General features: G+C 39.8%; 1 protein-coding gene across 1 annotated transcript in view; it reads left to right on the top strand.

The window, feature by feature from the left end:
* Window positions 1-8957, top strand: part of SLC6A5 (solute carrier family 6 member 5) — a 112587-nt gene extending 103630 nt beyond the window's left edge. The window contains exon 16 of the mRNA XM_053285379.1: window positions 550-8957. Within this exon, the coding sequence (XP_053141354.1) occupies window positions 550-708 (159 nt within the window). The 3' untranslated portion in view covers window positions 709-8957. The remainder of the gene's footprint in view (window positions 1-549) is intronic.
* The last annotated feature ends 14237 nt before the right edge of the window (window positions 8958-23194 follow it).

Below are 23194 nucleotides of genomic sequence, written 5' to 3' on the forward strand. Positions count from 1 at the left end.
TTGTTATAAACTGTCCCAATTAAATTATATTTTCAACAAAGAAATTAGTGGCAAGATGAAAAGGGTTTTCATTGTCCATATTTCTGCAGCTTTTAACCCATGGTTCCCCACCAGTCTACAGACAAAAGTAGGCAATTTTGTGATCTGCTAATTAAAATCTTTGCTCATTCCTGGTGATGTGTTTTTATTTTTTGTCATCTGTATACTTCTGGGAAATTTGCAAAACAAAAATCCAATTATTTTGATTCAGCAACCCACTGCTCAGATGATTGGGCTAAATAATTGAGCACATGTCCTTTGGTGTATAAGCTCAGTGATTGGTGACTATGATACTGGGTTGTTTTCATGGGCTTGAATGAGGAACTAAAGAGTGAGAGAAAAGACAACAACTGGATAATGAAAATATGGGCACTTTGTTGCTTAATAATCTTGCAGCAAACAAACACTGAACAGCAGGGTATTTTAAGAGTGCTCTGTAGAGTAATTAACACCAGTAATTTCTGCTGATCTTGATTTACTTCTATAACTTTTTTTTTAAAACAATTCCAGAGGCTGAAGTTGGTCTGCTCTCCACAGCCAGATTGGGGGCCATTTTTGGCTAAGCACCGCGGTGAACGTTACCAGAATATGATAGACCCACTGGGAACATCCTCTCTTGGACTTAAACTGCCACCAAAAGATTTCGAGCTGGGGACCCAATCTTGCTAATTCCCCTGTTTGTGGCCATGTTGTACAGCCATTCCTTTGAGCTTGCTTGCCCTCTTTCTTCCTTTCTTCATTGTCTCCTTTTTTCTTGTTCACAGTACCTGAAAGTGGTTGCTTAGGAAGTAGGATTTATTGTTGCATGCCTGTAGTAAAGAACTAGATAGACCACTTTAAGTGCTGCTTTTGGTTTTTTTATATGCAGTGGTGCCAGGAGGAATAGTTTCACTGTGAAACAGTGACAATCAGTCAGTTGCATCAGGGAATTGCTTCTCTGATTATTGGGCCAATTCTGCTCTTAGGGCCAATTCACACAATATAGTTTTTGTTTGTTGCAGCCACATGAGTGATATACAAGTTGTTTGCACCATCTGTCCTGGTATAACAGTATGATTGTGCTGAGTCAGAGAGGGTTAGCAACTGTATTCAGTGCTGGACAGATAACTGGATGGAGGCCATATATCCATGATTGTCACTTCATTGCAGAAAAAAGTGTTTTTTTCAAATCACAAAATCAAGCCAGCATATGAGTTCCTAGAGCCTTCATTACATGTAAAAATCAGTGAACATGGAGCTGAAATGCTGGTCGCAAGTGCAGATCCAAATTCAGGGTATGCAACACAACAGGGCATCATTTCTGAGGACTGCTGCAAAACAGGGTGCCACTGCCATGCTTTGGGGTGATTCTTGGGGCAAAACTAAAAATATTTGTATTTTTCTCAGTGATGCCAATTTCATTTTTCACACTAGACACCAGTTAGTCAAGAATTTGGCCTGAGCAACTTGTTAAAATATGACGTCAAATATTTATATACTGCTTTTCAACAAAAGTTCCCAAAATGATCTACATAGATGTATTTTTAAAAGATGGATCCCTGTCCCCAAAGGGCTTACAATCTAAAAAGAAACATAAGATAGACACCAGCAACAGTGTCTTTGGGCCTAACCAATGACTACAAGATTTGTTGGAGTGCCATTGGGCAGATAACTTCAGACTTGTTCACACTACCATTAATTCAGAATGGTCTTCGGAAGATGTATGTGCTCCCGATTTTCAGTCATGTTTGAGTAAAATCAAGTAGGAACCATCCCCCTTTTTATGCCTTTTATGCACTTTTATTACTTTCTAGGCTTTTATGCCCTCATGCTTCTGCTGTACTCTTTTTAGTATTATTATGTACCTTAAGTACTGTTACATATGTAACCACTTTTTATCTATTATCACTTTTAACTTGCAATCATCCTTATACTTTATGATGGTCTACAACTGTGATAAAGACTGATTGATTGAGGTAGGAGCCATGGACTGTGATTGTCTGCTAAGCATCAGGTGGGTAGGACAGTTTTTTCTCCTACCTCATTCAAAGTGAGGCCAAAATCCGGGTAAGGCATGCTCATCCAGCTAACCCTTAGCAGATGATCACGCTCCCCACCTCCTACCTTGATTTTTACTTGTACATGATCGAAAATTGGGAGCGCACATCAGGATGCTAAGGTTTAACCCTGAACATCCCACATTCAAAGCATGTGCTCTTCCACTGAGCGATGGCACCTGTTTTCTGCATTCTGGAATTATTAAAGTCATGGAACACAAAAATGGAACTGGGTATATGACACAATGGAATGTTGTGGGATGCAACTGAGCAGAGTAAGTATTTTATAGGAGTGCAATGTGACTCACTGATTTTGCCAAGATGTCTTCCATTCAGTGGCTGCTATTTACTCTGGCAGTAGCTTGCTGTTTTGTAATGAAGATTTTTTTTAAAACAGCATTTTAGTACAAGTGCACTAATATAATATGCTACTTGGCATTGGTGTAGAGATAAATTAATGAGGCTTTTTAAAAGGTATATGCAAGAGGAAAAAAACCCATGAACACGGTGGCATGTACTGTGTGACACGAAGCTGTATCTCTGTCTTGGAAGCTAATCCAAAAAGTGCCAAGCTGAGGCAGATGGGCACCACTGTCTTAATTAATTTCATGTATTTTAATTAATAATTGCTGGGTTCCCCCCCCCTTGTTCATTAAAAATGCCTCCGTGTTTCTTATATATTCATTTCCTTGGCCAATTGAAGGGAGGGAAATGTAAGTTTTTATTTTAAGTTTGTCCCAGACATGTTTTCCTGACTTCCTTCACTTTTTTCACAATCTCTCCTTCTTGAGAAGCCATTATATAGTTTGTGCCTAATTTTATATGCCTACTATACTATGTATATCTAGCTTCCACATACAAAACGGTTGTTAGAATGTAGCTGTGTAGTTCAACTGTGTGTTTTCCCTGCTCTTTTCTTACAAAGTTCTTTATACAGCCTTCTGATATATTCTTCTCTTTCAGCAAGCAGGGTGAATGAAACAACTGAACCCTGAAGTCAGTCTATATAGCTGTTATTGTTATGATTATTAAATACAGTGCATAACTTTGTAAAGACAGATTCGTCCTCAAAACAATGAGGCATACATGCTTTGATTTTATTCTCCCATCCCAAATGAGGTCATTCCTAACTCATATCCTATAAACCACCAACACAAGTTGCAATGATAGAGGGATAATGTCAACCCGGAGAGAGCAAGGATTCCGCTTCTGGGCACACCACCCACCAACCACTCTGCATTGTGTTACTGTGCACAGAATACCCCATAGCATTGCACTGAAATATGCACAGTGATATGCAAATAGTAATCTTAAACTAGTGTTTACTAAAAAGTAGATTGAAAATAGAGCTTGTAAGAATACATTCAAAGAACTCCATAGAAAGTTTACTGTAAATGCACTATCCATGAGGGAGAAAAATATGTCTTCAATAATTGGCAAAACTGTAACCTTTAGTATCCTCTTGTATCTTGTTACATGCATATATGAGGTTTTAAAAAGTGATCAGTGTTCATGTAGTGTGTACTAGTGCTGTTATATATCCCTATAAAATATCTTAGCAACCAGTGTAGAGATGGTGAGTTTTAGAGTAGTTTTGCCTGTTTATTTCCCCTTCCCAGTGTTCGTAGTAGCCAATTTAACTGTACTTTCAGGGGACTGTTTATATCATCTCCTTCCTTTTGTCCAATTGTCTTCTCATTACAGGGTCTCAGGTAAACTTTGAGTTAAAAATCTGTGTTTTGTAGATGTGCTGTTTTCATCCTGTCGGGGAAAAAAGTTTTAGAAATGGAAACTAAAATGACTAAACCTAAATACGTTTTTAAATATTATAGGGTATTTATATATATATATATTGTTTGTGTGTGTGTGTATGAATGGGTGTGTACACAAACATACACACACACACACACACACACACACACACACGGCACAATCCAGTCAAAACTAAACACTTTTTAAGTTCCCACTGATTTTAACAGAAGAATTTTATAACATGCTTAAATTTCTGCCAATATAATAAATAGGGTTTAAATGTGCTTAACCTCAACTGGATAGAAGTTCTTAATCGTTTTGATGAACTTTCTCTTTCATAGGGAAAACAGTGTTGCCAGTCCTTTGCTGCTGCAAGAAACCTGTCAGTTTTCAGGCAGCCAATATGAAGCACAATCAGGTAAATTGCCATCAAATTGAATAGAATTTTTTAAAATGCTCTATCAACGCCTCTTCTTCAAATTGGATGAGCTCAGTTGGTTAGGAACTTCTCCACAAATGCTCCAATGAAATGAATGGGACTTGTGCGTGAAGCTCCTTTCATTCCATAGGGACTGGCCAGGTGATGTTCCAGTATGTTGTGTGAGCCCTTAGGGGTCACACATTGGCCTGATGTAACTTGAAGAGCTAAGACACTGGACCCTTAGAGATCTTACCAGTGCTGGGGGCTTAACATGCAGTGCTGGGGGCACATTTGCCAGATGATTCAGTGGAGGGAACTGCTAACCCCACATTTGCTCTTAAATTTATTCCTCTGCCTGAACTATTTTGAAGATCCACATCCTTGTTTTTGTTTTTTTGTTTATTTTTTACATTTTATATCCCGCTCTTCCTCCAAGAAGCCCAGAGCAGTGTACTACATACTTCAGTTTCTCTTCACAACAACTCTGTGAAGTAGGTTAGGCTGAGAGAGAAGTGACTGGCCCAGAATCACCCCGCTAGTAACATGGTTGAATGGGGATTTGAACTCGGATCGCCCCGGTCCTAGTCCAGCACTCTAACCACTACACCATGCTGGCTCTTGGCATGATTAAATTTTCATAAACATGAGTTGGAAATTAGCTTTTGCAAACATCCATGGCTGGGGAATAAAAATCTGTTTCACACTGAAATGAATGATCAGAATATTTTCTAAATGGAATCATAGAGAAAATGGATCCAAGTCCATGAATCCTATCTAGTAATATTATGTGACACCAGAGTGATCTTCTTTTGGGCAATATATTTTAACCTTTCTATCTTAAACATAATTTCATGTTTTGTAACTCATTCCAAATTTAGCCACTGAGTGTTGGTGCACAACAAAATATTTTATAGTACTTAAATTATTTCTTTTTTATCATTTAAAAAACTTACTAGTCATGTTGTCAGTTAAAGTAGCACTCAAAGTGGCATACAAAGGAAAATAAAACATTGTCAAACTAAAACATAAAAGCCCATCACCATCTGTCCCCATGCTATGCTAGAGGAAGGCTGCAGATTCCTGGAGTAGATTCGCTGTTCAAAGAGGACTGCCCCTACTCTGATGAAGCGGGCCACTTCCGGCAGCAGATTGTGGGCCAGCTGCAACATGGAGGCCTGCCGCTCCTGGGATAGTCTGCCTAGGAATGAAGATGAAATGGCACTATGCTGCTTTTCCTCTTCTCTTTCAGAAAAAAAGAAGTGGGTGGGGGACAGTAAGAGGCTGAAATTAGAACTGGGATTGCAATTTGAATAGAAAACAAGGAAGAGAATAGGAGCCGCTTTAGGTAGCAAAATGTCATGGGTCGTTATAATAACCTCGTTACAGATTAATTAAACTGTTGTGATAACCAAAAGATACAAATAAGATGAATATTTATATACCACTTTCCAACAAAGGTTCCCAAAACAGTTTACATAGAAATAAATAGATAGATAGATTTACAGTTTTAATGCTTTTAACTTGTTTTAAGTTTTAAATTGGTTTAATGTTTAAATTTTGTTTTGATTGTGTTTTGATTGTGAACCGCCCAGGGACATAAGTTTTGGTTAGTATAGAAATTTGTTAAATTGATTAATTAATTAAATGTTTGAAACATGGATGAAAGTTAGGGATTATTCATGCTAGCATCTGGGCACTTGCTGGTCACATGAAACATCTTTGTGAGCTGGTTCCTGCCAGTCACATGCAGCCACAACCATATGCAAGATTCAGCTTTTGGCACACATTGGCAATCATTCTAATATACATATGGCAAATATTTATATACTGCTTTTCAACAAAAGTTCCCAAAGCGGTTTACATAGATATAAGTAAATAAATAAAATGACTCCCTGTACCTAAAGGGCTTATAGATTAAAGAGGAAAGATAAGACACACACCAGCAAGAGCCACTGGAGCGATGCTGTGCTGTGGATGGATAGGCCCAGTTGTTCTCCCCCTGCTAAATAAAGAGAATCACCATTTTAAAAATGTGCCTCTTTCCTCTGTTCACAAGGGACCAGTGTTCCCTGTAAGAGGGAATCCCAGATGTTGTTGACTACAGCTTCCAGAATCCCTAGCTGTAATGGGCATTGGCTGAAGATAATGGGAGTTGTAGTCAAGAGCATTTTGGATTTTCTGTTAGAGGGAACACTGCAAGGGACATTCCGGTAGCAGTGGACATTCATTCAGGAGATCGTTCAAAAACAAAAACAAAAATAAAGTAGGACCATGCCTAAGGCTGAATCCTACATGTGGCCAAAGGCTGTAGGCAACAAGCTCATTAAAAGCAGGGAATCAAAATGCACAAATGTTTCAGATAATTTTTAAGTGTGCCCATGGCTCTGATGGCCATATAAAATGGTCCTTAATGCCATGGAAATCTATAAAGCTGTTCTGGAGTATGTGTTCTGAGAACTGCAATACATGTAAGATGGAGAAAATATATTAATAGCATACAAACATCACAGGCTGGTATGTATTAGTTGGAGAAGAATAGCTATTTTAAACTGCCATTTTCCAAATTTTAAAACAGTAATTTTCTATTACTGATGGCAAAACTTAATCTGATGGCAAAACTGCTCTTGGCATGTAAGCTTAAGTTGAGGGCACTCAGTATGGACAGTATCTTAGTTTCTACATTGCCTAGATTGCATAATCTAGAAATTTGTCAAAAACAAACAAACAAACAAAAAGGAATCCAGTCTTTGCTGATCTGGCCATTTCAATGAAAGCAAAAGCATGTGTTCATTTAGCAGGGTTTAAACGAAGCATTATATTTGACTTAGTATGATATAACCAAACAAATTTGGTTATATAATAATCAAGTATATGTCATAGCTATTTGGATTGTCTACTAGTGATTGCACATATTTTATGAGCACTTCCTGATCATCAAAGTATTTTAGTAACTGTAATTTTAAAAATATAAAACAATGAAAAAGCCATATTTACAGAAAGGTGACATATCTATTTCTATAAACACTGACCTTGCAAAAGTAAGTAAAAATCTAATAGTGGATTGTCTCTGTAGCACATTTTGTCTAACAAATGAGGTGAACTTTTGAATAAGCCAGATGCACTATTGTATACATTAAAATGATATTTGATTAAGAAATAGACACCTTCAAATAATGTGAGGGTCATCTGCATAGTACTTGTGTTTCTGTTCAACACAGCAGTGCTTTGTTTCCAAAAGGAGGGTTTAACAAAATGACATGTAATTTTTAAAAAAAAAGGTTTAGTATGTGTTTAGACTAATGTTTCATTTGGGTCAAGTAACTGTTTCTATCAGGTTCTGCTCTATTGATTGGATAGATGTGCCTCTGCACTGGAAAAAAATAATCCTCTTTATTATGGTTTATTATCCCCATAAAATGTCATTTAGCATTAACAAGTCTCCCCTCCACTCCTCCATACCTTTTTGTATACGTGTGCAATTATGTGGTTTATGAGCTTATAGTGGTCTCTTACTATAATTATTGCTTATTTCATGCAGATGTTGGTTTTTTCCTTTCCTATTAAATGGCACCTTTTAGCAGGATTTCTATCTCAAATGAAGAAAGGCACGAGTGGAATGTCAATCCTTTCAGTTGCAAGCTTGGCAGGTGTTCCTCTGCTACAGGGAGAGGTTAATCCAGCAGATGCTGCTGCTGTACAACCCACATCTCTTTAAAACCTGGCTTGAATGGGAACTCTCCCAGCCACACAAATGCTATTGAACTGAACAGAGGATGAGCAGTAGTGGTGTTTGCTGGATGGCTCCCAGGAAGTGTTTCAGCCAGAAGTCCTACACAGTGCCACTAGCCACAATGTGTTTATGCGACTCTCTTTTCCTAGCCTGTAGCTAAATTTCCTGCACTTAATAAGCAGTGCATACTGACATGGCTGGAATTTAGCATTCCATGGGACTCATACTGTAGACTTAAGAGGGAAGGGAGAAAAATGTATTTATGGTTTCTGCCTCCATGTCACTCTCAGGCAGCCATGAACCAAAGAAAGAGAGAGAGAGAGAGAGAGTGTGTGTTTGCTTTTGATGAACTGAATTTAAAATGTGAGGGCTGGGGCTGGACCTTTTTGCTTGGAATAGTATGATTTTGCCCACCATGTTTTAAATACATCTTCAGGTAACCATTTGCCTTATAGGTGTATTTCATTGTTAGGAATAAAATTAGTGTTTGACTAGAATATATTATTGTCAGTCACCTAGAGTATATAGTGTACTTTGTGTCTTTTAGGCACTTTATTGTGGACCTATCTTGGAATAGGTTAATTCTTAATTACTTGCGTAATGTCATAAATACTTACAGGCATTCTATAGGGGTACTGCTGCCTATGGATAAAGATATGTACCCTAATCAGGACGTTATATTTTCTCCATGTATAAGCTAATGGGAAAAAATACATTATGTTTCAAAGGATGCATATCATAAATATATATAAATATATATATCTTATATAGCACCTATGATGATATACTATACATTATTCATGTAAGAAATCATTATTCTTGAGGCCCTACCTCAGATTTTGTATTTATGTGTACAAATGCAATTTACTGTATTCTATATTTGCCTATTATATACTGATGTTATAAATTAGAATCTATCCTCTAATGTATGAGTTCAGGAAAAAGAAGAAACATAAATAAATGTCCAGTGTTTAAAAGATATACCTTGTGACTGTATCTTTTGGAAATTCTGAAAGGAACAATGGCTGATATCCTATGGTGGTGCTTCAGGAAGAAGTTATTGCAATGTGGAAGATTTCCCAAACCCAACTACCAGAGCATAGGTGCTTGTATGGGGAGGGGCAAATTTTTCTGATCTGTCTTCCCCTGCAAATGCCTTATGTATCACAAAATATATGTCCCTGAGGACTGTGCAACCCTCAGAGACATATTTTGTGACCCATAGGGTGCTTTGAGGGACAGGAGAGATCAACAAACCATGCACCCAACTCCGCACAACTAAGCAAAGTGCTTTGCAGTCTGGACACATGCTTAGTTAGAATGTCAGCCAACACATTGAAAAAACCTTCCCATTTTAACACAAATATCATTATTACTATTTAATATATAATAATATAATATAATAAATATAATATGCAGTCTTAAGATATTTATGAAATAATATGCATGTGCTTGTTAGAAAACTTGAGTGGCTACCAAAAATCTAAATAAAATGTCAACAGAAAAAACAAAAAAAACACCCAGCTCTCTCAGGGAACTAAAATATTGCACCAGGGGACTAAAATATTGCACCGATGCAGAAGCCAATATCTATTAGATGATTAGAGTCTTAATTGTTAGAGTGCTCTGCAGCATGTTGAATAATTAATTGCTTATCAAAGGACCAATTGGATTTGTTTAAATCTTTTTATTGCATTAAATCAATCATGCAAAATATTAAATAAAAACAGAGAAAGGAGAGGAATTGGGGATTGGTGAGGAAAGCAGTGACAGGCTGAAGTCCTAAGCACATTTTCTTGGGAGCAGCCACCTAATGGCGCAGCAGGGAAATGACTTGACTAGCATGCCAGAGGCTGCCAATTCGAATCCCCGCTAGTGTGTTTCCCAGTCTATGGGAAACACCTATATTGAGCAGCAGCAATATAGGAAGATGCTGAAAGGCATCATCTCATAATGTGTGGGATATGACAATGGAAAACTCCTCCTGTATTCTACCAAAGACTTATCTCTCCTGTATTCTACCAGAGCTCTGTGGGTGCCAGGAGTCAACACCGACTCGATGGCACACTTTAAACTCCATTTAACTCAGCAGGTCTCATGCCTGAAGAAACGTGTTTAGTATCACACTGAAAGGTGCACAGTCAAACTGGACAAAATGGCCCTGTTGAGCCAAATTAAAGCAGTTTCAAGTCCCGTTTGCTTTAATGGCAGAGACTTAAGCAGTGCTTAAGTATCATACTGAAATCACAAAACTTAAAAAATGCTTAATTTGCGGGCATCAATCACCTCTACTATTTTAAAAAATTATGTTTTCTACTTTAAGATACAAAGATGAGGTCCGTCCCCACCACCACACCCCTGCAGCTTATGGCAGTACTTGGAATGCAAAGGCATGAATATATCATAATAAACATATTATAGTGATATTTGTTATTTGAATTGATACTCTGTTTTCACACAAGCTGAAAAACAAATGCTTCTGACAAGCCATCTCTGCCTACAAAAGAAGGGAGGTGACACTTAGGCACAAGACCATTGTATGAGTTAAGCGACAAAGAGTTTGGCTAAGCACTCTGAAGACAGACATTTGCACTACATTAAAGTGGTGAAAGTGAAATAACCAAGTGCTACATCTTGAAAAGTCCTCAGCACCTGCTGCTGAGGGGTCACACCTGCACCTGTTGTAAGGAGGGGTGAGGACCAACTCCAGAAGCAAATGCATTGTTTTGACAAAAGAATAGTATACAAAGAAAGACAAAATTGGAATTGATGACCAGGTATTATAATGTCTAATTTATAAGATGGAAATAATCTCTGAGTTTTATAATTAGATCCTAAAGAAAAGTTGCTATAGTAGGTTTCTAGGCTGACTGCTAATTGAAATGTAATTCTCTCCATACAATCCCTGCATGACCATCCTCCCCATCACTTGAATATTTCCCAAATAGTTCTCCAAGTTCTTGAACCACTGAAAAATCTATCCACTAATTTCCCACTCAGACATACCACCAGTCTGACAAGAATAAAACTACTAGTGCTTTGAAGAGAAGGGCCCAGGGGACAAAATCTTGGTGGAGGACCCGCCCCATCACGTGCACAAAGCATGCACATGCTCCAGAGCCCAAAGCCTCGCCCCCTGCATCTGATGAAAACTGCTTATTGAGAGAAAAGCCTAGCAAACCAACATCTCCCTGCCACTGCTCCTACCTCCTATTGGCCGCCCTGGGCACCACTGCTGCCGCTGCCCCTGCCTCGACACTGCTTCTTATCTTGGCCTCCATGGCATCAGTGGGCACCGTGGCTGTCAGGCCTCTCTGGCTGAACAGAGCACCTGCACAGTTAGAGTATGGACATCACATGCCCGTGACATCACGGGCATGCAACGTCAAAGTTTAATTGTGCAATTTGGCCAGAGAGGCCTGACAGTCACACCCACTACCGCGGTGGGGGGTGTGTGGCCTGCCCCTCTTGGCTCACGCTCCCCCCCCCAAGGCCAAGATAAGACGTGGCAGCAGGGCAGGGGTGGTGTCGGCAGGACAGGAGCGATGGCGGAGGGGTGGTCTGCCACTCTGGGCCAAGGGACATTGCGCTGACTGGGCCCAGGAACATCCCTGCTTGTCCAGTGGAAGCTATGCCCATGTGGAAGAGGCTCTCAAGTGTTCCTATCCCACATGTTGATGTGACTTGATATAGTTATGTTTGCAACCTTGTCCAACAGGCATCCATTGCAAGCTGAACTTGAATATAGATTTAGGTGCTACACAGGGACTGATTTTAAAAAATAACTGCTTTCAAGATCAGGAGAGTAACAAAGCAAAGTGTATGGAATTACACAAACACCATATAAGCTTTCTGTTGAAAACTGCTTATGGAGCGAAAAGCCTAGCAAATATTTGTGATAAACAGACTGAGTCCATATGCATGGTCTTGTGTACCAGATCATAGCCTGTTCACATATTATGTTCAGTGTATGTATAATCTGTGTATAGGGTACACATGTACATATTTATACGCACATGTAGTTATTCATGTGTTGTGTTCAGTGCACAAACAGCAGTACACTTCCTATTTGTATCCTGCATTTGAAGCCTGTATTTCAGTTTTAAAAATGAATACATGTAGAAATTGTACACATGACCAATGTACCTAGGGTCGGGAAGGCTCCTACCTGCATTTCCGCACATGATCACTGTTTAACTGGGGGGTGTCGTTGATTGCTGCGGCACACAAGTGGTGTTGGAGTGGGAGGAAGAAGTCCTCCAGCATCGCACAATGCACCACACCAAGAGTGCTGTGCATTGGGGGATTTCTCAACTGCTGGGCACTCTTCACTGTTAATGAAACTGCCACGGGGTGACTGGTGAACACCCCTAAATCTATGTTTGGGCTTACTTGGGGAAATTAGCTCAGAAAGAATATTTTCACGTAAGATTTTATTTGCGTAAAGTTGTGGGCTCAGGAAATGACTGGACGGAGACGATATTTAAGTTTCAAAATCTAAAGAAGATATTTATTGTAGGGAGAGGTACAGTGGAAAGAAATGTGTGGTTAAATAAATGTTACTATGAAAAATGTGTTTAATGGCAATGTGGTGTTTTAGCTTAAAGTGCTAATTTATTTTTTTATTGTTGAATTTCTAATTGTGAATTATTGTGAATTTCTAATTTCTAATTCTTACACTAATTGTGTAAGTTCCCAGGCAGGCAAGAGCACGAGGCTTTTTAGAGACGGAGGCTGTTGCATTTAAGAAAGGGGAATAGAGATAGAGTTTGGGCCCAGTGAAGAGAAAACACTCATATCACCTAATCTAGATGAAGAGACCTCTGGACTCCTGGAGCAACCAAAGGACCTCATTACTCAGGGACAGCTTGGGTCAAGGCAGGTGCAAGAAGGTTGGAGGGATTAGTTGGTAAAGGTGACTCCATGAGGGTACTTCCTCCATAGAACGAGCTTCCTATGGTAGTGAGGAAGACTGGCAGATCAGGCTGGGCAAGAAAGCTAATCTGGAGAGTGGCACAAAGTACACAGCCTTGCATGGTGGCCTGGGGACTGTAGATAACCTAAAAAGCTGCTGGTAACTCCAAAGTAGCTGGTGCATAAAGAGCATGAAGATCACAAAGAGCACTCTGGATCATGTAATTGGGACTTCTTATACCCCAAAACATATCCTCGGGGCACATTCCAAGTGTCCTTTTTTCCGGACAGGTGTGTTGGGTGGAACCAGCAAGGATTACATTGTTGCTGATCTCTCTTCCTGCGGGTAACAATGTGGGAATTGCCGAGGTATGCCAAGGCTTTTGTCATGAAAGTAGAATGCATAGATGTGAGAAGTGAAATCTGCATGGACAGAAGGTCCAGTAATCCAATCAGTACTTTTAATGGGTGCATCTCTTAGGTCCGTATTGCTGACTCAACCTCTTTTGTGAGGGGGGAGATTTACCTCTGCAAGCCTTATCTGTGTTCTTCCTGTTGAGCTACCTGGCACATTAGTTGGCTGCTATCCTTTGTGAAAGCGGGGGGGGGGGGGGGGGGAGGCAGTTAACTCTGAGGGCAGAGTGGCCTTGGTGGAGAGTTAACCCAATTTTAGTTAACTCCTGGGGTCTACTTAGAGTATCCCAGCATAGGGAGGGTGTGCATCTGCTCCTCTTTCCAATTTGCCTGTTAGGAACCAAATCTAGGGGCGACTGGCCCACTGTTACTAACCTGTCCCCATGCGCAGTATTCTCTCTAATGTATTTCATCTCTGTGTGGAATGAGTTTTGTTCTGACCTGTCCCCATGTGCAGTGTTCTCTCTAATGTTTTTCATCTCTGTGTGGCATGAGTTTTGTTCTGAGTGGCAGTATCAAGGAAGTAAGCATGCACATGTACTCAGAGTGGGAACTTCCTACTTCAACTCATTCAATTAACTGAGTGGACATCAAAAAACATGTGAGTGTATGCACGTGCACACACCTTACAGGGAACACTGCCCATGTGCCATAAACAGAGAGCTCACAATGCTGTGAGGCTTCTGAGCATGTCCAGAGTGACATCTCCAAGCCTGGAGACTCAAACACAAATGAGGGGGCTCCTGAGAGAAAACAGAAAAGCATTGCTAGCAACATCCTATCCAGCTTTGTGATCACTCGGGCTGCATGCAGCCCGAGGGTTCACATGACAGGATAGCGAGGTTAAAAAGGGACGTTTGTGTCCTTCTGCTACACTATTAGGCCAGGTTAAAAAACAGGGCTACCCAGTTGTGCAGTGCTGGGATTGGGGTCAATGCTAGTGCTTCTCACAACTAGCTCCCCCTAGACAGGTCTGCCCTAGCCTGAGTAGAACCAGTTGTGAGAACGACCTTGTAGAGCAGGCTTCCCCAACCTGCAGCCCTCCAGATGTTGCTGAACTACAACTCTCCACACCCCTAGTCACATATTGTGGCTACATAATGTGTACATAAAAACATGTACATGTCTACAGATGGAAATCCAGCAGAATGTCTGAATAGAGTTCACATCAACATCACCAACAAATATAGTATAAGCTGTTATAATAACCTTCTTGGGCTCAAATCAAGGTAGCAGCCCAGGTTCTGTGCTCACAGTAAGCTATGCCAACTTGCATATAGTGGCATCTAACTTTTCTAAATGATTCCAAACAGCATTTGCTGTTTTCTGCAATATTTATCAGCAGAGGCATATCTAGGGAAAATAGCACCTAGGGCAAGCACTGAAATTGCGCCCCCTGTCCAAAAATCTGACACCCATCTTTCAGATAACTTTACTATAATATCAGCTGGAAAATATGTCCAGCTCGTTAATCTTTTGAAATTTCAAAAACTATTTAGCAGTGGACGTAGCCAGACCAAAAAAAATGCTGGAAAACTACAAATTTCAGTATGCTGGGGCTCATGAAATACCCAAATACTATGTGGGGGTGTACTTGGAAAACTAAACAGAAGTGCCTATTTAATTCTCTACTATGCATTGTAGCATCACTATTACATAAGTTTTAAAAATAAATGGAGAATTTGGCTTTTCCCAGATATTCTGAAAATAATTAAAGGATATGCAGAGTAAACTGTGTCACTGCTTGGAATATATTCTAGTCTTTTAGAAAGACAGTTAAAATGAGAGAAAGAGAGCAAGAAACTCCCAGTGGGCCTTAATACTAAGGATTTCACACTGATTCAAAGACAAACTCACCATTAATAGCCATATTATTAAGACACCACATTTAACTCACTTATCATAAGAAGCAAAGTAAGAGCAAATGAATACCATCCTAGCTCATAAGCTTCAGCTCAGTATTCACAAGCCCTGATTCTCTGTACATAGTGCCAAACTGAATATGTGTACAGTGACTTATATTATATTATATTATTATTATTTACCTGTAGCGCCTTTGGGGCTCTACCTATAGGCCATGGGAGGGGGGGCATCTGCAAAGGTTACCCCTCCCACTGCTGGCCTCTAGGGCCTCACAGAGACAATTTGAGCATGTGCTGTGGCCATTTTTAAAAATAATTTTTGTTAAAAAAATGGCTGCTGAAAACAAAATGGCCACTGCACATGCTCAAATAGCCTCTGCGAGGCCTGGCATGGCCTAAGGCCTCACAGAGGCCATTTGAGCATGTGCAGTGGCCATTTTGTTTTTGGTGGCCATTTTTTAAAAAATAATTTTAAGAATTTGTGCCCCCCTTCAAGTGGCGCCCAGGGCACGTGCCCTGCTTGCCCTACCCTAGATACGCCCCTGTTTATCAGGATATTGATGAATATTGAAGTGAGGACTGAGGAGAGAAAGGGCTTGGAAGAAATGTGGATATGAGTATTGAAAGATGGTAACTAGGAGGCCTGAGAGAGTGCATAACCCTGTATTATATATATCCTGGAACCCAGGATCCAGGCAATGGTACCAGTCATGACTAAGCACCATTGAAATAAATGAGACAACTTAGGCTTGACTAAATTAAGCCCGATATATTTCAATAGGACTTAGTCATTATTAGTTTAATCTGGATCCTGCTCAATAGGTTTTGGACCAGTGAGGATTAAAACTGCAGGCATAAAACATGTCTTGGCCCTGAAAATGTATCAATTTCCTTCCATTTTTTCTTGAACACTGAATCTGAAGGAAAATATAGTTTGAAAACTTGTATAGTACTTTTTGAACTCTAGCTGGTCCAAATGAAACGTATTTCATGTCACATTAGCTTTGTGTTTAGGAAACAAGTTTCTGCACTTCTCAACAGGAATGCAATCCAGATAAAGGTGCTGTAGCGGATTGAAGCCTTTGTTTCAGAGCAAGCTCACGTGAGGGGAAGGGGAAATGCTGAATCATCCCTGCTGAACTTTCTGGCAAAGGCTACTCCTAAAACTTTCCTGTATTTTCAAAATGGCTGCCACCACCCACCCCACCTCTCTTCCCAGGGAAAACCCTCTTTATTTTGCTATTGGAAAAGTACAAAAATCTTCCACATGCTACACATGTGTACAAAAATCTACACATGGGGAGAAAATTGATAGCTGTTAATAGCCTGAGGAGATGTGTTTTCACCAGAGAAATCCCCCTTTAAGCACCCCCATTCCTGAGTTAAAAATCCACTTGGAGAGGCTTGTAAAAGAAAAGAAAAAGAAAAACAGTTGTATTCATATGCCACAGACTGCTTCTGTCTGAGTCTTTCTCAGCTTTTAGTTACAGGTAAAAATACTCAGTAGGTTACAAGAATACTTCAAAAAGCACCCTGAATGATGTTGGGGCGGCACATTTTAAAAATTGTGATTACCCAGTTGCAAAGAACAGGTATGTAGGAAAATGCAAAAGCACACTTAAATGCTTACAGAGTCTTTTGCAATGCCCTGGCTGGATGGGCGAAGGCTAGTGTTTCTTAGTTAAGTTATGTTACAGGTAAACAATCATAGAACAGTTTCAGGGATATACAAAGCACACTCCAAAGAAATAGAAAGTCAAATACAAAATCTGACTAAACAAACTTTCTCTAGACTAAACTTCCTGAAGGTAAAGCCCAGTCTTCTTTTTTCTTGAACCCACCCAAACCCTGGTTGAGAATTCAAGCCGCTGCAGTTCTGTCTTCCAAGAGCTGCAGTCATCTTCCTGCAGCCATCCTCCATGACCACATGTGTCCTCCTGCACCTCCAGCTCAGCTTCTTCTAACAAAGAAACTCTCATTGCTCCCAACGGCTCTCTAGGTCCCACCCCCCTGGTGTGCTGATTGGCTGAGCTCTGGAGTTCACCAGCCTGTCAGTCAGGACAGGGTTCACTTCTGGTTAACTCTTTAGGGGAGGGGTGGCTGATCACTACAGATGCTCAGGCATCACTTTCACTGATTAACTTCACATTTGCTTCATAATTATTAAACAACTTCCATGATGTACAGAAAGCTGAAATTTGGCACACATGTACATAGGAACATAGGAAGCTGCCATATACCAAGTCAGACCATTGGTCCATCTAGCTCAGTATTTACGCAGACTGGCAGCAGCTTCTCCAAGGTTGTAGGCAGTAGTCTTTCTCAGTCCTATCTTGGAGATGCCAGGGAGGGAACTTGGAACCTTCTTCATGCAAGCATGCAGGTGCTCTTCCCAGAGCAGCCTCATCTCCTAAGGGGAATACCTTATAGTGCTAACACATGTAGTCCCCCATTCAAATGCAACCAGGGTGGACCCTGTTTAGCCAAGGGGGCAATTCATGCTTGCTACCACAAGACCAGCTCTCTTCCCAAGAAACATGAAGATGAAACATTTTTCTTTCTAGTGAAACTTTGGGCAGGATATACATCATAATAGATGCCTAAACTCCAGCAGAGAGTAAAATTAACAAGAAGTGATAGAAAAGACTTGAAGAAGTTCATGCTTATATCCTAATAATGGGCAAGATCCAGACTAAATTAATCATGACTATGCACTCTTTAAATAAATAAGACAAGTTAGGCATGACTACTTAAGCACCATTCATGTAATTGGGATTCAGTAATAACTAATTGTGTCTGGATCCTGTCCAGTCTTTTCATTTCCAGTGGCAGCCAACCAATATATCTATGACTGGAAAATACAAATTATATTTACTAGTATGGAATATCAATAAGAGGGAGGGTCTTATTTTGTGGAGCAAATATCTTGGATGTGATTTGTCTAATAGTATCTAGCAAAAACAATTTTCTAAAGAAGAAACACCACCCCAATGTCATACATTTTGCCAATAGGACATACCTTAATTGGGTATTATGCCTTTTCAGTATGATCTGATTTTTTGGCGGGGAGGGGGGAGGAAAAAAGAAAAAATGAATTCCAAAGCAGTCTCATGGTTTAAAAAATGTTATGTTGAAACCGGCTTCAAGTTAATCGACTGGGATTATAAAACACAACCTGATTCCAGACATTTAATGCAGCCATGTTTTTCTCTATGCAGGAACCATTCATAATACACGACAAAACAAATTATCTCCCCTGAAATTGTTTTATGCTTGTCTTTCGTGTCCTGTTCCTTTCCCCTCAGTTACATGCACTGAGGATTAAACGCTGTATGGGATTATTTAGTAGGAGAAGCAGCTTTTCCTGTCACCTCTTTTTTTTTTTAAATGAGATCCACTTTCTTCTCATATGAATCATTTACTATGATAAAAAGAAGACAAATATCACATTGATGAGTGACAGAGAAAAATATGTCTCTAATCTGTTTAAGACTTCTTTTTTTAAGGGGCAGTTGAGAGGGACTAATGGATGTTATTATGTATGATTAATTTCTTCATGAAATTATTTTAGTGAACATTAAGGTGTCTAGAGGCTTCAAGAATGGGTGCTAAAGAATAGCTAAATACATCAGCTAAGTAACCCAGCAGTACAGCAAGTGAGGTGACAGTGTGTCCTTGCTATGATTCCTACAGACAGTCCTTTCTAAACTCAGGTTTTAAAGCCATCTCTTGAGACCTCCTTTCACTGGAAATAAAATCCTTTCCTTATGGTAGGTATGATAGAGACCAATCTTTACCTAGTTTTTTTTCACATTAGGTTTTCTCTCTCTAAATTATTATATATAGGATGTTTATCACCCTTCAAAAAGTCCAAGATAGGGTACATGATTCCCCCTGCCAATCATCATCATCATCATCATCATCATCATCATCATCATCATCCCCCAGTAAGGCACTACCTTGGCGTGGTTGTGGGGCTTGCGTGCTCTGAGGAAGGTGAGAACTATGCCAGAGGTTCAACCATACCGGACAGGTCTCACCAGATTTGCCAGACCAAGAGGGTCTCTCCCATCACCAATATGGTGAGACGTAACTTTAACAAATCTATACCGGATCGGTCGTCGCCCGGGTCAACAAGGACCACGCCAGGTGCTGGAGTCCCTGGACATCTGGTGGCAAGTGGGCTACAGGACTCAGGATCTTCAGTTGAGCGACCAGGGCTGGAGACTGCAAGGTTACTGGAAGAAACATTGCTTAACTGGAAAAAATATATGAAAAATGCCAACAAGGAAATAATGATCTGCTATTACAAGTCTAGTCCAACTAGAAGAGGTTATTTAAAAAGAATGTACCAAATTTGGAAAGAGAAGCATCCAGATACAGAAATAACGGAACAAAGGCTAGCAGACAAGAGAAGATTCATAATAAGAAATAAAGTATTCACAGGAGTTGAGCTGGAGGAACTGCAAAGAGCAACACAGGCTCAAGATATGGAAGAAGAATTACCACCAACTGAAGAGGTTGCTCAGGCGCAGGTGGAGGAGGTGTTGGAAATAGAGGATGCCACTGTTGCTGAACTGTTCCAAAATCAAAACCAGGCAACCTCCCCTTTTCCTTCACCTCAAAAACCTGAATGCTGTTTAACAGAAAAGCAACAAGAACTAAAGCAAAAAATAACTGAGCACATAACCAAACAACCACCAGGGTTCGACTTCCAGCTCTAAAAACAGTTGCCAAAAAACAACTGCATTAAAAGATGTCAATGCTGCACTTGCAGAAATAACAACCAATAATTTGCAAGAAACAAACCAACGAATGTACAGTGCAGCAACAATAACAACACAAGAGCTCGGATATAAGATCAGTGGACCTGTCAAAAAAGAAAGTAGTACATCACCTAAATGGAAGATTAGATTAGAAAATAAAATCGCTAGGCTTAGATCAGATGCTAGTAAATTGAAAGATATGAAAGACAAGAAGCTGAAGAATGAAAACACCAAACAGTATCTGATCCAAAAATACCATCTAGATTCAAGGAAAATTAGAGAAGTCCTAGAAATAATAAAACAGCAAATAACAGCAGTGTCAAAGAAGATTAGGAGGTATGAAGCCAGAATTACACAACACAGGCAGAATCTCCAATTCCAATCGAATCAGAGACATTTCTACCAAAGCATAGAAGGAGAAACTACAAGAAACATAGAAACACCAAATAAAGAAGAAACAGTGCAGTTCTGGGGGAAATTATGGGACAATCCAATAGAGTATAATAAAAAAGCAGGCTGGGTGAAAAAAGTTGAAAAATGTAACCAACAAAAGCAAAATCTAATAATAACACCAGAATTAATAAATGAAAGAGCAAAGAAAATTAAAAATTGGACTGCACCAGGTGACGATGAACTGCATGGCTTCTGGCTTAAACACCTAACAAGCCTTCATAAACAACTATCAAACAGTTCAATCATATTTTGCAAGGAGGTGATATTGAACAATAGCTAATAACTAGGAAAACTCATCTCATCATGAAAGACCCAGCAAAAGGTGCAGTTCCAAGTAATTATAGACGGATAACCTGCCTGCCAACCATATTCAAATTATTAACTGGAATAATAGCAATAGCAATAGCAATAGCAATAGCACTTGCATTTAGATACCGCTCTATAGCTGGATACTAAATACTATAGCTGGATACTCACACATGGATACTAAAATGTTTAGAAACAACTGGTGTCAGCAAAAACATTCAGATATTTATTTAAAAAGCATTGAGCATGTGGATTACACAGTTAACAATCAATGGCGAGACACTTGGACAGGTTAGCATTAGAAGAGATATTTTCCAAGGGGACTCACTATCCCCTCTGTTGTTTGTAAGCACCATGACCCCATTTTCACAAATACTAAATAAAACAGGACTCAGATACCAAACATCTAAAACATCAAGTAAAATCAACCATCTGCTGTACATGGACCATCTGAAGTTGTATGTAAAGTCCCAGTCAGAAATCGAATCACTGCTAAACACTGTCCATATATTCAGTAGCGATATAGCAATGGAGTCTGGACTAGACAAGTGTGCTGCATTAATAATGAACAGAGGGAAAATAACAAAAACAGAAGGAATAGAACCACCCAATGGAAGCAAGATCAAGAACCTGTAAGAGAAAGAACATTACAAATACTTGAGCATTCTCCAGGCTGATAACATCGCACACACTGAAGTTAAAAGAAAAATTGGAAGTGAATACATCAGGAGAGTTAGAAAAATCCTCAAGTCCAAACTCAATGGCGGGAACACCATACAAGCCATAAACACCTGGGCTATACCTGTTATCAGATAGACTGTAGGAATAATAGACTGGACCCAGGCAGAGCTAGAGACGCTAGATAGTAAGACCAGGAAAATCATGACCATCAATCATGCTCTGCACCCCCGCAGTGATGTAGATAGGCTATACCTCCATCGCAGCTCAGGTGGAAGAGACATGCTGCATGTCCATCAAACAGCACAGGAGGAGAAAAAAGGCCTAGAAGAATATTATTATTATTATTATTATTAAATCTATATCCCACTCTTCCTCCAAGGATCCCAGAGCGGTGTACTACATACTTGCATTTCTCCTCACAACAGCCCTGTGAAGTAGGTTAGGCTGAGAGAGAAGTGACTGGCCCAGAGTCACCCAGATATTTTCATGGCTGAATGGGGATTTGAACTCAGGTCTCCCCGGTCCTAGTCCAGCACTCTAACCACTATACCACGCTGGGACAGTGAAGAAGATGCACTTAAAATGGTCAGTAATGAGAAACTATTCAACACCAATGAAACCAAGCAGGCCTACAAGAAAGAACAAGTCAAGAACCAAGCAGAAAAATGGAAAAATAAGCCACTGCATGGTCAATATTTGCAAAATATAAGTGGAAAATCAGACATCACCAAGACCGGGCAATGGCTTAAGAATGGCAACTTGAAGAAAGAAACAGAGGGTTTAATACTGGCTGCACAAGAACAGGCACTAAGAACAAATGCAATAAGAGCAAAAGTAGAAAAATCAACCACAAACAGCAAGTGCCGCCTTTGTAAAGAAGCAGATGAAACCGTGGACCACCTAATCAGCTGTTGTAAAAAGATCACACAGACTGACTACAAACAAAGGCATGACAAAGTAGCAGGGATATGCACTGGAACATCTGCAAAAAATACAAGCTATCTGTAGCCAAAAATTGGTGGGACCATACAATTGAAAAAGTGGTAGAAAATGCAAATGCAAAAATATTATGGGACTTCCGACTACAAACAGACAAACATCTGCCACACAATACACCAGATATAACTGTAGTCAAGAAGAAAGAAAAACAAGTTAAAATAATCGACATAGCAATACCAGGGGAAAGCAGAATAGAAGAAAACGAAATAGAAAAAATCAGAAAATACCAAGATCTACGAACTGAAACTGAAAGGCTGTGGCAGAAAAAGACCAAAATAATCCCAGTGGTAATTGGAGCCCTGGGTGCAGTTCCAAAAGACCTTGAAGAGCACCTCAACACCATAGGGGCCACACAAATCACCATCAGCCAATTACAAAAAGCAGCTTTACTGGGAACAGCCTATATTCTGCGATGATATCTATAACAACAGCAACAACATTGACAATAGAATCCAGCCATCCCAGGTCCTTGGGAAGGACTCGATGTCTGGATAAAACAAACCAGTGAATAACATCTGTCTGACTGTGTAAATAAATAAATAATAAATAATAAAAACCAATATTAAGAATTATTAAAATTTTGTCAAATATGTCAGTGGTTTAACTAAAGGAATGAGAAAATGGTTCTGTCACAAACAAGAGTGCCTTCTTCATCATGAACCCTGCCGCCTATTAAGATCACTGAGGGAGGTCCCGTTGCGGTTTCCACCAGCTCACTTGGTGGTGATCCAAATCCAAGCCTTCTCTAGAGTTGCCCCGAGATTCTGGAACACACTCCTAAATGAAATAAGAATCTCCCCAACTCTGGTTGTTTTTAAATT

This window comes from Hemicordylus capensis, chromosome 1 (genome assembly GCF_027244095.1).
Source record: "Hemicordylus capensis ecotype Gifberg chromosome 1, rHemCap1.1.pri, whole genome shotgun sequence".
Classification (NCBI taxonomy): domain Eukaryota; kingdom Metazoa; phylum Chordata; class Lepidosauria; order Squamata; family Cordylidae; genus Hemicordylus; species Hemicordylus capensis.